The following is a 15,496-nucleotide window of genomic DNA, read 5'->3' as shown; positions in this document are numbered from 1 at the left end:
GAAATGTATATCTGAATACCATGAGCATGCTAAGTACTCTTCAGCCCATACTTCCTTATTAACTTTTCTAAGAAGTTGAGCAGGTGGAGTGACAAAATTGAAACTCTCCCCTGGTTTTCCTTTTCCATAGCTAATTTAAAAAAAAACTTGTCATCCCCTTCTAGGTTCTTCACAATTCTACTTCACCCTACTTGTCTGCTGTCTTCACTCTATTCTCCTCAACTCACCCCTAACCCCTTTGCTCCATCAGCGATACCATGTGTCCATTTCTACTACAAACTTCTGTGCAGTTCTGTCTTCATGCCTTTGCTGACCTTATCAATAGGGACACTACCTCCTCCTCCTAGTAAAGTCTTCACAATACCCTCTTCTGCAGGGATGCTTAAAAGAAATCAGCCATCTGATAATGGCAGAGTTGTAAGGCAATCAGAGTCAGCTGACTACGTTTTTTTTTATTTTAAATTGTCAAAAGGTGTGGAACCATCAAAAATCCCCAAGTTGTGCAATAGCTACCTGTGTAAGCATGTGGACTTATTTTTCTCCCTCCTTCCCCACTCCTCCCTCCTTTGTTTGTCATGCTTACAAACTCTTGTTACTTTTGTTTCAGATTAGATTGTAAACTCTTCTGGACAGAAATGGTATCTACATCTGTGTTTGTAGAACACCTAGTACAATGGGGCCCTGATCATGAATGGGGCTTTTGGGTGCTATACCAGTGTAAGCAAGAAATATTATTATTTAAATTCACTGAGACAAATTCTGCAGTGTTGTGTACCAACTCCCAGTAGTAATTGCATAAATGTAACGTGAGGGCAGAATCTGGGCCTTGTGTGTGTATATATACTGTGTTGACACCAACTTTTAGCTTAACTAAAAAAGAAGAGAAAAACAGGTTTTTTGGTTTTTAAATTTTGTGTTGCTTTATCTTCCATCTGTTACTGAAATCTGCTGCTTTCAAGATGAGAAAAAGATCTGTAAACTTTTAACAAGAGGGGAGAGAGATACAATTCTTTTAATTCCAAGCTTATAAGGAGGAAGCAGTAGAAACCAAGATCCTTGTGTCTCAATGCCTTGACTTTTTTTCTGTTTCCCACCCTACCAAACAGTGTTTAATAAAACCTTAATGTGCTCCCACATCTTACCATTAAAGTGTCTTCCTATTTTTAGTATTGTCTAGAGATTCATTAAACGTCTTAGAATCATGAAACTATGTGAATCTATTTTATTCTCCTTCCAAACTGACTAGTTATTTTAGCCATATGCCTTGCATTATGAACTAATCGGAAGTTAGTCCTGACTTTTATTGTTTTAACTAAGACTCAGATCTACATAATCTGTTTATTGAAATGCTTTTTAAAAAAAAAAAAAAAAAACTACAGTCTGCTAGCAAAAAAATCAAAAAACAAATTAAACATAAATTGCCATTTCAGAGCTTCATAAATCTGAATCAATTAGTAAAAGTATAAATAGTGATCTCATGTCCACAAAGCTTTATGATCTTTCAGTTTCACAGCTAAGGAGCTATCGTCACATGACATTCAAGCCACAGTCTCTTTGTTCAGTCTCAGTTTCTGGGAACAACAGCCAATACCGCTCCCTTTGGATTTAAAATCTTGCTAAATAATTCAGTAATACATATTACAGTCTCTGATTAAATTTTGCACAGAGTAGTGGGATTGTTTTCCAGGTAGGTCATCACTCAGTTCAGTTAACACTTACAATCTCTTTCATTCTCAGCCAGAATACCACAGAGTCCATCTATCATTATCACTTTGTCTTTTAATTTTTCTGTCAGCCTTTGTCAAGCTTGAAACAAAAGCTTTTATATATATTTTTTGGCATTGCAGCCATTGTTATTTGAAATTGCACTCAATTATTTTACAGCAGTGCCATCTCTTATTTCATGGGAACATAAGAACAGAATGCGTAGGGCAGGGGTTCTCAAACTGGGGGTCGGGACCCCTCAGGGGGTCACGAGGTTATTACATGGGGGGTCGCGAACTGTCAACTTCCACCCCAAACCCCGCTTTGCCTCCAGCATTTATAATAGCGTTAAATATATAAAAAAGTGTTTTTTATTTATAAGGGGGGGGGCGCATTCAGAGACTTGCTATGTGAAAGTGGTCACCAGTAATAAAGTTTGAGAGCCCCTGGTGTAGGGCTAGATCTCAGTGGATGTAAATTGATATAGCTCCATTAACTTAAAGGATGAATGACTTCTGCCTTCTGGGGCGCTGCTGTATTTGGTGCAGGAAAGAGGGGAGAGTATCAGGGAGCTGGTTCGGGCTTCCTCATCCTCAGGACCATGCTAGCCCTGAGGGTGCTTAGAACTGCTCCTGCACATCTCTACATTCTGCAACTGGTATTGGGTCCTTAGTGGACAATCTTTAAACCAATGGAGGGCTGACTTGATGGAGTGCAGCTGCCCCACCCTTCTCTCCACCTGGTTATGGCACAAAAGCACCAATAAGGAGTTCCCCGCTGACAGGGGAATTCTCTGCTAAGCATTTGCACTTAGGTTATGGCCCTCTGCGTCATCAGAGAGATACAAAGAAGTTCCCTTTAAAATTTGGCCCACTATGTTTATTTTTGGGCATTATAAAGTATGGGCACAACTAGATGTCCAACAACTAGAATTAGCCGCAGTATCTGACACCTAACACATTTGTTTTCCATAAAACTGTATTATCACAGTGCTTTTGAATGGTGTCTTTAAATAGGCTGAATTCCAGTGGTAGCATGGGTATCATGATAGGTAATAAAGGAGATATTACGGTCAGTACATTGTTTCAATTAATATTAACCTAATTACTTGTCAACAAGTAATCATCTGTTTTAGTAGCTAGAGTTGAAATTAATGCTGACTATGAATAATCTTATTTGATTACTTGCCTTTTCTGTAAAGTTTAAAGACCTCTGTTCTTAGATATATGTAACTAAAATCTTTTATTAGGGTAGCTGTATTTTTATTTTAGTGATTTATTTAGTGTCTTGTATCATCTATAACAGTTTTTAGGAACTGAAACTATGTCTCAGAAAAGAATACAGCATTTTACCTGAATATGGCCCCATTTTATGGTTTATGCATATTTTAAGCCTCTAGTAGGGAGAAAAACAGCACTTCTGAATTAAAAGCTAGGGTTTTTTTTACTCTCCTTTGTTGCACTGTATCTGTGAAAAAGGCAGTTAAAGTAGGTAAAGTTGCTATACCATTAAAGCTGAATGTATTCATTTTTATAAAAGAAAAAAACAAGTACAGTACATGGCTATATCCATCCACATTAATCCAGCAAATACAAGAGAACCAAATGTATACGTGTCATAAATTCAACAAATGAACAGATAGAATATTTTCAAAGTGCATGTGGGGAGGAAAACAGAAGGTTGGGAACAAAGAGAATTACTGGATTTTTTTGTATGAAGTTTATATTTAATGTCCAGTAGTACAGAGCAGAAGGAATGGTCTTGTAGCTAATGCTTTTGATTAGGTCTTAAAAGTTCTGGGTTCAACTCCTATTTTTGCCACTGAGTTTGTAGAACTCTAGACAAATCATTTACTATCTGCCTCAGTTCCACATCTACAAAATGGGAATAATATTTCCTGCTTTACAAGGAAGATTAGGATGAATACTTTAATATGGGTGAGGCAATGAGATGTTATATCAATGGGACATAGGCATTTAAATGCAAAAGTTCCAGAAATCTTCAAGCTGTTCTGACCATAATGGTCCTGAGTGTTTAGAGGCATGAGATTAATACAAATTTGATATATCACCAGTTGAACAAGAACACAGCTTTAAAAATACACCAATAGTGATTTCTGTGCCCTAAACAGCAGCTTCTACTGTACTTTGTTGAATATTAGAACATGTTGCCACCTGGCTGATTTGCAGGAAACATCCTTCTAGGTTTCAAGACCCACTATATATCACCCATATCTCACTCCATGTCAGCAAACAATGAAAGCATAGAGTGTGCTGCAAATGTTTTTCTCATTGTAAGACAATCAAAAATGTTTTGCTTGCTGTTATGCAAAATCACTTTCGAGGAGACAACCAGTAAATTGTTCAAAAGTACCAAAATGATTTAGGAGCCTACCTGATTTATGAGGAAAGATTAAAAAAACGGAGCCTGTTTAGTTTTGAGAAAAGGAGACTGAGGGTGTGGGGGGGGGGGGAGACCTGATAACAGTTTCAGATATGTTAAGGGCTGTTACAAAGAGGACTGTGGTCAATTGTCCTAATCTTGGTGGCCACGGGGAAGAAGTAATGGGCTTAATTTGCAGCAAGGGGAGGTTACGTTAACATAAAATATAAGGGTAGTTAAATTCTGGAATAGGCTTCCAAGGGAGGTTGTGGAATCCCCATCATTGGAGGTTTTTAAGAACGGGTTGAAAAAACACCATTCACGGCTCTAGGTTTACTTGGTTCTCCCTCAGTGCAGAGGTTGAACTTGATAACTTCTTGAGGTCACTTCCAGCTCTACATTTCTGTGATTCCATCTCAGAAACAATCAATGGGAATTAGGGTCCCAAGTGGCTAAATCTCATAAATATGGGACTTTGGCTCCTAAGTCACTCACAGGGCCGGCTCCAGGCACCAACTTACCAAGCAGGTGCTTGGGGCGGCCACTCCCGAGGGGGGCGGCACGTCCAGCTGTTCGGCGGCAATTCGGCGGACAGTCCCTCACTCCTGCTTGGCGGACCTCCCGCCGAATTGCTGCCGCAGATCGCGATTGTGGCTTTTTTGTTTGTTTGTTTGTTTGGCTGCTTGGGGCGGCCAAAACCCTGGAGCCGGCCCTGGTCACTCAGGTGCTTTTGAAAACTATCACCCAACATCTACAGTTAGGTTGGCCAAAGTGTGATTTAAGGATGAAATGCAGTCCACGGAGTTCTAAAATTTGTGGTTTGTAGTTGCTGTAAGGATAGGTATGTAGTTACTAATATGAGTGAGTGTGCCAAATGAGATGTGATGTTACTATAGGAGTGACTCTACTGAACATAACCAATGTGAGCGAGATGTTTCTATGGCCCTGAGCAGACTCAGACTTAACTCGGAGTGCAGATGGATCTTCTCTCCAACCAAGCTGACTCCTGCTTGCTAACTCAGCTCGACAGTTGCCCTCTTCTAGTAACTTTAGAGTATAAACAAAGCTGCCGAACCACAGGCATTTTACAATAAATTTATATTCCTTCTATTAAAAAAGTTACATGAACATGCCACTATTATGTGTGCATTTATTTTGATTTTAACACAGAGCAAATTATATGTAAATTAGTTTAATTCTTGAGGCAGAGGGCAAGCTGTCCATTGGGCATTTGGTGTCACGCCTTGATCTGGATGCTAATTTCTGGATAGTTAGTTTCATTTTTTCTCTGAGATAAGAAAAGATTATTCCTGTTCAGCCAATATTACTATCATCTCCTAGTGCCCATTAACAAGTCCCCCTCACTCTGTAAAGGTGTAAGAGGTGAGGGATGTAATTTTAAATCTGAAACCTTGTGAGGAAAACTTCCAAAGAATCAGCAAATAAATAATTCCGAAGTCCACTGGCAACCCGTTCAAGTCAGTATGTGACAAACTCAGTAGAATGATGAAAAAGATTGTTATTAAGCATAAATGCAAATGACAGAAGTAGGAAGTTTACAATGGTTCAATTGCACATTTAGGGAAGTCACCTAAAACAAATGTAAGGCTTGTTCACTATGTTCTGTGTATAAAACTGATATATAGCTGCCTTTTTTTAAAATATATCAGGTTTTGCATTGAACATCAGGTACACATTTTTTTCCTTCTATGTAGTGCAAATTTTATCAGATATCCATCTAAGAAGGAGTTTCACATTATGGGAAATAATTGTATACATCAGTGCATATAACATATTTTTATAAAATGTTAATTAATTTATAATGCTCGTTAAAGTCAGTTCTATTTAATTATAATGGCAGTCACACTCCAGACAATATTACAGTTTGTCCTAGTGATTAATGTGTCTACATTCATTATTTAAAAAGCTTGTTTTCTTAATTTTGCTGGCCTGGGAATATTTCCTACTGAAGAACAGGTGTAAACGTCAGCATACTAAAGGTGAAAGAGTGATCTAATGCAGCTCTCTGATATATATCAGAAAAAAAAATATTTTTTAAAAAAATATATATAAAAAAATATATTTTCCAAAGTGGAAAATTGTGCAGGTATAGAGTCTAGAACAAATAATGATGTTATTTATCAAAGGCAAAATAACTGAGGGAATGACAGGGAAACTTTTTTAAAATGGCAAAATAATCTGTCATCCAGCCTGAAAATAATGCAAATATGTGAAATCAAAAGCCAAGGGAAGTAATTAGTCCATGCTGAACTCAAGGACCCCATTCCTGAACTGTCTCCCTCAGGGCCCAATCCTGTGAAGTGCTGAGCATCCTTGACTACCACTGAATTCACTGGGAGCTGATGGTGCTCAAGGAGCTACATTATCGGGCCCTTAGTAAATGACATCTTTCTGTAGCAAGGCAAGACTGAAATTATGGGCCAGATTGTGATCCCGGGGCATGTGGGTAGCACCTTGCTTCTGAAGTTACTTACTTACTCCCCACTCAAGCCAATGGGGCTATGTATGGAGTAAGAATGGTATTCACCATAAGGAGTTCAGAATCTGGCCCTTTGCCTTTAAAACTGAGGCCTGGGAAATCTGTGCAGATGCTTTTATCTTCCTTATTGAAGTGTTTTCCTCTATTTCCTTTCATCTTTTCTTATTTACAGTCCCTTCCTAGGCAAAGGGAACATTGATCTTTATTGCTCTTGGCAGTGCAGATCTAAGTATTGTGTTTCTGTATGTATGATTGTTTCCTATATATTTAAATCATGTTTTACTATAAGGAATTTTGATTGTGATCTGACCAAAAGCAATGCCTTTAGCTTAGCAGATCTGCATTTACTCAATTCAGAGTATGACCAAGAGATGGAGAGGATTTTGTAGGATGCAGTTGTTGAAGACTTGCACCTTTTCCCACTTCTACACACACCCATAGTAATAAAATTACCATGAATCTTTCTGGATGTTGGGTTTCAAATGAAATTTCTTAGGGGTTATTAAAATACTGCTATATGTTAAGTATCCCATGTTCAGGATGATTGTAAAACTATTTTGCCTGTTAGTAAGGGTAAGGAGTTTGAAATGTACTCTGCTCTGGATCTCAGCAGACAACTGTGTCTTAAACAAATTTGTGGGAAGAAGACAAGCAAACCGAAAAAAAGCAGCTTTTATAGTTAGTAGCAATTTCCCCTTTTTCTTTCCATTGAGTCTGTCTGAAAGTAGGTGTTTTAACATACTGCCATTTCTCGTTAACATGTGTGTGTTTATTTAGCATGATGGTGTTGTTTTTTTCATCTCCCACTCTGACACAGCATGTTTCATCTATATTTGGTTTCTACTGTATGAGACCTTTAAAATGGCTCAGTGAAGAAATGGATTCTTGTCACTTAAATATTCACTCTCCAGATCTGTGGAAACTTGATCGTTTTAACAGTGTTTTAAATTCTTTCCCCTTGATGTTTGAATATAAAACTAGAGAGTGATATGTCAAGAATTTCAAGGTACCCTACTGTACCTGTAATAATCTGTGTTAAGCATGTTTTAATTTGTACATTTTACTACATACTTGTATTTACAAATTGAACCATTATTATGCTTCTCCTTTGTTTGCATGATATGATTTTATTTTATATTTTTTTTCCACTCACCAGATGTTTCCAACACTTTGCTTCCCACCACTGTCATCCCCTCACTTACCACTGCAACAGTCACAACCACTGTAGCCTTAACAACCAGCACAGCCACATCGGCAACAGCCATCAGCACCAGAGGTACAGTATTCTTCTTTGTTATGGCCTGAAAAACCCATTATAAATAGGAAATTACAGGGAATTTTAAAGGGGATAGAAAATGCTCAGGAGGGAATTTAAACATTTTGCCTAAATATGTGTTTATATAAAGTAATAAATACATATGACAGTAGTTAAGAAGGTTTAATAAAACATTCTTACCACTCCAGCAATGAATGTGTAAACTTTTATAGGGTGACTTAATTATTTATTTACGTTTGCACTTCATTTTTTAAGGTTAGCAAATTTAACTCTTATGTAAAATGAAAATATGATATTTTAAAATAATCATTACTTTTTAAACTGGTTATTATTAGTAGCATTCATAGTGTTAGTATTTTTATTAATTATTAATTACTAGTAATTAATTATTTTGCTTCCTGGTGCTAATGTGAAATACAAGATAAATATCTTGGATTTGGAATTTCTATAGACTTAATCCTGCTTGTAATACAATGGAGATCTTTCTCATGCTTGTTAGTCTTAAATTTTAAGAAGCTTTTAATTTAAGGGAATGTCTTTATCTTACCTGAGCTACAGTATATCAAATGAATTTTCTTTTCCCTAGATCTCTATTTTAAGATGATGTTTCTGGTAGTGTCCTGCCCTGCCTTGGGACAGAATCTAGATTCAGTTCCTAGGCTTACTCGCTTATTCACAGGCCCTGCACATACTGGGAGTGTTGCGAAGGGTGCTTGGCATTAAAGGATTGTGTGCCTTGCTTCATAAACTAACATCTCCCCTCTCTGATTAAGGAGCAGTTTTCATGTAGTCTTAAAAAAAAAAAAAAAAAAAGGTAGTGTAACCTCTGAATTAGGCTTGAAGTAAAAAGTGGGAGGAGGATCTTCCGTCATCCATTGAAGGCACCAATGAATTAAAGAGAGAGAGAGAAATTCATTTAAATACTGTCAAGACATATTTCTATAATGAGGTGTAAATCTCTTGGGAAAGCTAGGACTACTTATGTTCTGAAAACCTTTCTCTCTAGAAGCATTTTCATGATAAACACATTAAAACTGTTTTTAAGTTTATGACCTAGCAGCTGAAGCACTGGACTGGGAAACAGGAGACCTGGATTTTATTCCTGGCTCTGCCATTGGCCTGCTGGGTGACCTTGGGCAAGTCACTTTCCCCTCCCTTTGCCTCAGTTTCCCCATTTGTAAAATTGAGATAATGACTTTGCCTTTGTAAAGATCCTGGAGACCTATGGATGAAAAAGTGCTATATAAGAACTTGGTATTATTATTATTTGGAATGGTAGGATTTTTCCTGAACCTGTCTAAAACCAGTGTAAAAAGATTAGGCAATCCTGGCAATGATATCCACAGTTATTTCACTAATAGTGCATTAATATTTTAGTACTGTGACCTCTGCATGAAATTAAACTGACCTACAATCTCAAAATACATTTTTTATTTTATTAATCCTCATACAATGTCCACAGTGTGAAAATGCGTGACCTTCTTAATGATAAGAGAAAGCGGAAAACATTACAGAAATATCTACCAACTGTAAGGAAGGAAGGGAGATGTTGTAAATAGCAGCTAGGCAGCAAATGGCCACTTTAGGGCTATAGTGGCTTGTCTTTCTTAAATTAAAACGCTGGCTATTAGAAAAGGGGGACGTTTCCTATAAAAGGATGATTCTACCCTGTGGAGTTTCTTTAGGACTATGCCTTTACACAGGAAAGTATTTGGAGGTACTGGCTGAATTCCCACATTGTTGAGGGCCAGAGATGTGGATGAAAGACATTTCTAGGTTTTTCAGGCTGGAGTCCAGTGTTCTGAAATAGACATTTTTTTGGTTGCTGTATGTTGCTATAATCACTGAGATACACTAAACTGCTGATGTCAAAACTGTATCTTTCTGCATCATGCAGTGTTGCTTCTTTGCATAGGATCTCACTCCCTGGCTTCTTAAGTGCTAATTTTGATCATTTGGGTGTTCTGCATTATGGAATGGAGGCTGGTAAAGAAGTGTTTCACTTGTAAGCTTCAGTCCTCCTGTATATTAGAATATGTTTAATCTGACATTGGAATGACCATTAGGATGGGTTCAGACAAGCAGTCAAAAGTCCGAATGCTTGACTGAACCTGATCCAAATTTTCTGATGTTATTCAGGTGATTTCCAGTATTGCTAGTTTCAGGCCATGAAGGAATTACCACAGGAACAAACCTTTCTGAGGCATTGCTGTTTATTATCCCAGCAGGAATTAGGACGTGAAGGGGCTCATAAAATTGAGAAGTTATTCAAATAGTTTCAAACCTACAACATTGTTAGTTTTGGCTCCTGTTTGAGTGTGGGTTGAAGGTTCTGTTGGTTCTTATTTTATCTCAACTTGTTCATCCATCCCTTAATCTAAATTAGTGGAAGTTTGCTCCAGATTTTGTGTCTGTCGATAAAGTGTGTTTGAATTGGTTTCTAATGGTGTCTTAACAGCTAGACAATCTCCTTTGTGTTTTGTTTGGTGTATTTCTGATATTTTACTAACATTATAACTCTATATTTATGCTTCAAGATGCACGTATGATCCCTCAATCTGTTTTATTATTACTTACAGTAAATAATACCTTTCAGGAGGTGTTTTAAAATGTCACCCCTTAGGTTATATCACTCCTATGAGATGCCTTTTGAAGAGTTATAACATGGGTGTAGTTTGGATGGGCCAAGGAGGCATTGCCCCGACCCCACAAACTGCAAACCTCGGGCAGGCGCAGAATTCCTTCCCTCCCACCCCCGTGCGAGCCCTGTTGGCCTGACAGGAGCTGCCTCCCCAAATCTAGAAGTAAAACTATGCCTATGGTTATAACATAGGACATGTAGCTCCTATACTTAAGAGTGTGCCTGGAACATCAAATCATTTTATGTTACAGTAATTCCATATCTCACTGTGCCTATGATATATTCTACTTATTCCACAAATGAAGTAAAACTGACAGTTAATTCTAAAGTTTTGTGAGCCAGGTGTTGTCTTTGTTTGCCTAAAGATCAGCAAGCAATAAGGAGAAGTTCCTGTGTCTCCTTCAATAACTAACATTATATTTTACAAAAGGCCTCCGTAGTCAAACTTTTCACTCGCTCACATGCACACCCACATTCATACTTGAACTTATGCTGAATCCTGTAAATATTAAGTGACATCCCTTTGCTTGTGTATTACACTTCAACTTGGAAAATCGGAGTGCAATTTGATGCTGGGAAAGAGGGGACTCCTTTATAAATTTGTCTGGCAGGTCTTAAGCCTTAACTGCCACGTTGAGGAAAGCATAACAAAATGAGACCAAACTGTGCAGAAGAAAGAAATCTAGAGAACGGAAGAAAGGACAAGTACATTGTATATGAAGAGTTTCCTTTTTACCAGGTTTTATGTCCCTTTGCCCTGCCAGAACAGCACAAAGGGACCCAAGTGGACAGCTAAGGAATCCCCCGAGCTAGTATGCCTGGCTCTGTGCCACACTCACAGCCCTCCAAATTGGAAGCCCCTTCTCCCTCCCAGACATTATTTCACCAGTCTTTTTTCCCTTCACTGTTCTTTCTGTAGTTAAATCCCTTTCCTGACTGTCAGGAAAACAGACACAGATCTTGTAAGCCTTGATAGCCGTGGCTTAAACTGTTAAAGAACTATAAAAAATATTATACAGGTATGAGTATAATAATGTGTGAACAGTCAGATAGCAAAAGAAAACAAATGCATTATTTAATACATTCAATTATATTGCTCATATGTGGGTGACTGACTCACTTGTGAAATGATTGTGCCAAAATGTTCAAAGCTTTCTAGAGCAATGCCTCAAAACCTCTCCAAAAGTCATTGCGCATAATACAGGATACAGTGCTGCTTCCTGGCAGCTGCACTGGGAACTTCAAGCATTTGTGTAAAACATTTCACTGCGCATCCATGCCCACTTAACTTCTTTTTTCATTACGGCTCTGGTATAAAGAGGTATAAATGACATCTGTGGAACTAAATATAAAAATGGGTTTACAGTAAATTAAGGGAGGTACTAAGTGTTTGATCATTATAGTTTAGTTTAAATTAAATATGACTATTTTTATTTAATCACACAGAATTTCAACAGTCTGAACTGTTAGATTACTCTCATTTTTTCTCTCCCCTTTCCTTTTTATCTTGGTGTCGGTATGGGAATAAAAAATTGACTAGAGCGTCTGTTTTAGTAAAGCAAGTTAAACTGTAAGAATTACCTGGGCAGTGCTTCCATTCCCCGGCTCCTTTGATATCAAAAGAATATTCAGCATTATCTGTTCTTTGCTTGTGCCTTCATTTTTCTTCCACATGATCTCATTAACGTACCTCAGTACTTTGAGATATTGACAGAGAGATAAACCACAAAGCAACAGAGAAGTCATAGAATATGCAGGGGCAAAGAGGCCCAGCACTGTTAAACAGTGACTGAGATAAGGAAAGAGTTATATCTCAAAGATAGCTACTGTATGTTTACTCACATTCACCATAATAATAAATAGAGCTATCAGTGTGTAATCTTAAAAGCAGTTTTGTCTGACAGCATTTTAAACAGCTAGTTGTTTTATAGACTACTTTATAACTGTGTGGCTGTAACTTACAAACAAATTTGTGTCTGCTTTCACTCAAACCAGATAAGGAAATTACAACTCTTTTCCTCTCTCTCTTCCCCAGTTTTAATCAGCTCCCACCAGTTTACCAACCTCAGGATTTTCCTACAGACCTAAACATATGCAGCCTAAGTCCAGAATATGGACTACTCTGTACGCTATGATTTTTTTTTCTCCAGAGATCCTGTCAAATGCATTAGCATCTACACTATGAGAATTGATTCCCACCCTGTAATGACTTGATGATTATTTTATGCTCTTTTCTTTCCCAATCTCCTTTGCTCTGTTTCAAGAATGCACTGAGTCTCCAAGCTGCATCCAGACTTCTGAGATAGAGTCTTAAAATTGGAGGTCTCAGCATATCCCTGGAAACAGAAAGAAACAGAGAGCAAGACATCTGAACTTCAAGAACAAGGTTAACCCTGACTCCAAGATCAAACTACAGAACTTCTTTCCTAGTTCTAAAACATAATACTAGCACGGAGGCTCAGTCCAGAAAAAGTCCAAATGGACTTTTATGGAATCTTGGGGAATTTAGGACTGTTTAAAAAAAAATCTAATCCACCTACACAGCAGCTTCAGGAGGCACCAGCTGTTTATACAGAGGTTCCAAAACAGTTTTGTCTTCACTTAAGCAAAGACATAGGAATGTTACCAGCTCTGCCTCTTTCTCAGCATGCTGCATGCTTTTCCTGACTGCACAAAAGCTCCAAGATGCTACAGCCCTACACTTAGGAGAATTTCCGATTTGAGGGTCCTATGTGTTGAGAGAAACCCTTACATTTTCCACAAAGAAAATGGGATTCTCTGAAAATCACCCACAGAGAATTCATCTCAAAGATTGTAAAAGGATAAAATGTTACCTTCCTTCTGCTCAGATTCCATGTACAACAGGCAAAAAAGCGTGGCATATGTTTACACCTACACAGGCCTTCTAAGATATATATAAAAAGACCTTGATGCCTTCAGTGTCTTATAACCTTTAATACTGAAGTTATCAATCTCTGTATAAAGCCAGCCATCAACGAGCCTAAAAGGGAAAGGATATCATCGTAATGGCCATTTTTATCTAATCTCTAGAGTGCTGACATGGGTCATAATAGTTCCTACATTTTATTCATGACTAGAGATTTTTGATAATGAAGAATAAATGGAATATATAAGAAACAAGACAGAAAAATTTCCTTTTTACCTGTTAATTTTTGTGTGTGAAGGGTATGCCTACACTGCAATAAAACACCCGCAGGTGGCCCGTGGCAGCTTATGCAGGCTCAACGGGCTCGGGCTCTCCGGCTATCAAACTGAAGTATAAATGCCCAGGTTTAGGCTGCAATCTGATAGCCCCACAGCCCATGTCAGCTGACACAGGCCAGCTGTAGGTGTTTTATTGCAGTGTAGACATACCCTAAATGATTGTCTACAGATTCTTCCCCACTCTTCATTGCCAAAAAATGATTAATTTCATATTTACATCATACTTAGATGGCAAAAAACATCAGAATCTGACCTAGAATTATCAATTGTATTTCACTTGGGTGGGCTGAATCCACAAGTGTCTGACTCTTATTAAGATCTTGCTATGGTTTTGGTATGCATTTTGTGGGGGGAGATACAGTATCAAGGGTGCAGGCTTTTTAAAGGAAATACAGCAAGCTTCTATTTAACAGTCAGGGAAAATATGCCAGTAGTGTCTGTTGAGCTTGATGCTTTGTTGCTGTGCTTAATTTAAATGAGATCCAATGGTATATATATACATTTCTATTTTTTTTCTTTTGGGGAGATTTTTGTGGACTTTAATAGTGCCCTGTAAAAACGGAGAAGAATTTTTCTAAATGTACTCTATATTGCAGAATTTTGACACGTTTTCTCTACTATTCAAAAAAGACAAAGTATATAATTTAGTATCACTATCGTTAAAAACATGTGACAAATAAGTTAACTGTATGTTCGCATTACGATGTGAAGTGTTAATATCCAAAACAGGGTCTAAAAATGAGGAAAGGAACAGTAGGAGAGAAAAAAATGCTTTATACGTTTCAAATTTATTAGCAACACCTTTAACAAGAAATGTACATGTCTGTCTCACTAACCAGAAAACTAGAGTAATCAGCTGTGCCTCTGAAGTTGAAAAGATTACTGAATCTGTCCTTGCCTTCTCTGATACTTGAAACACAGTTAATAACTTCCAGCATGAACTTCATGAAACACTGAATTGATACTAATTATACTAATGTTTTGGAATAAAGATGACCTTGGGAAAACCTGAAGCTTACAGTATCCCCAATAACAATAAAATAATACCAAATCTGCAAAGCATGACCTTGGAGATGGATCTAAACTGACCTATTAATGTTCACATTCATATAACATTAAAGTAATATACTTAGGCTGTCTTAATTTCAAAATATAGCTGTATATATAGACCTACTGTATTTGATGATTTACCTGATTTTTAAATTATCACCAGATACACTTCTATACTGATTATAATTTGGCTTCGTCCAGAAAATAAAACATCATTGTGCTATTCAAACAGATTAACACAAAAGATGCCTGGGCTTCTAACAAAGTGGATTAAAAATGTATCTCCTTCTTAAATAAGAAACAGTTAGAAAAAGCAATGAGAATATTGCAACAGGTTCACTAGTTTAAAACACAAAAATCTTTCACGGCTAATGTTATGCTGCAATATGTCTATCATATCAGGGTGGAGGGGAAACAGAGCCAACAATATTAAAGGGGAAAAAAAGCAAGAAACTTAATCCCAGCGATTCATTGTTACAGGAATCTTAAAACACATCCCTCAACACAGTGTAGGTGAAAGACATAGATGCATGAGGGGAATCTGGTTTGAAGTGTACAATATCCTAAATGGTTATATCTAATCTTGGCCCAGTTATTTTTTTCATCTTAAAAAAAATTACAAACTCATCTACTCTCAGGAATACAGAGTGGAAAAACCTTATTCAATAACACTTGACTCACTGTCTGAGAATAAAAGACTGAATGGAAAAGTATAAAT

General features: G+C 37.4%; 1 protein-coding gene across 2 annotated transcripts in view; it reads left to right on the top strand.

Annotated features, from left to right (window-relative positions):
• The window catches only part of CADM2 (cell adhesion molecule 2), a 165,008-nt gene that overhangs the window by 106,426 nt on the left and 43,086 nt on the right, over window positions 1–15,496 (top strand). Inside the window, exon 6 of one of the 2 annotated variants that reach the window (XM_065415862.1) lies at window positions 7,743–7,862. The exons of the other annotated variant lie outside the window; for it this stretch is intronic. Within the exon in view, the coding sequence (XP_065271934.1) occupies window positions 7,743–7,862 (120 nt within the window). The remainder of the gene's footprint in view (window positions 1–7,742; window positions 7,863–15,496) is intronic. 2 annotated transcript variants of the gene reach the window in all.

Source organism: Emys orbicularis, chromosome 1 (genome assembly GCF_028017835.1).
Source record: "Emys orbicularis isolate rEmyOrb1 chromosome 1, rEmyOrb1.hap1, whole genome shotgun sequence".
In the NCBI taxonomy this organism is placed as follows: Eukaryota; Metazoa; Chordata; order Testudines; family Emydidae; genus Emys; species Emys orbicularis.
The sequence above is the reverse complement of the archived record's forward strand: the minus strand, read 5'-3'. Positions and strand labels throughout refer to the sequence as shown.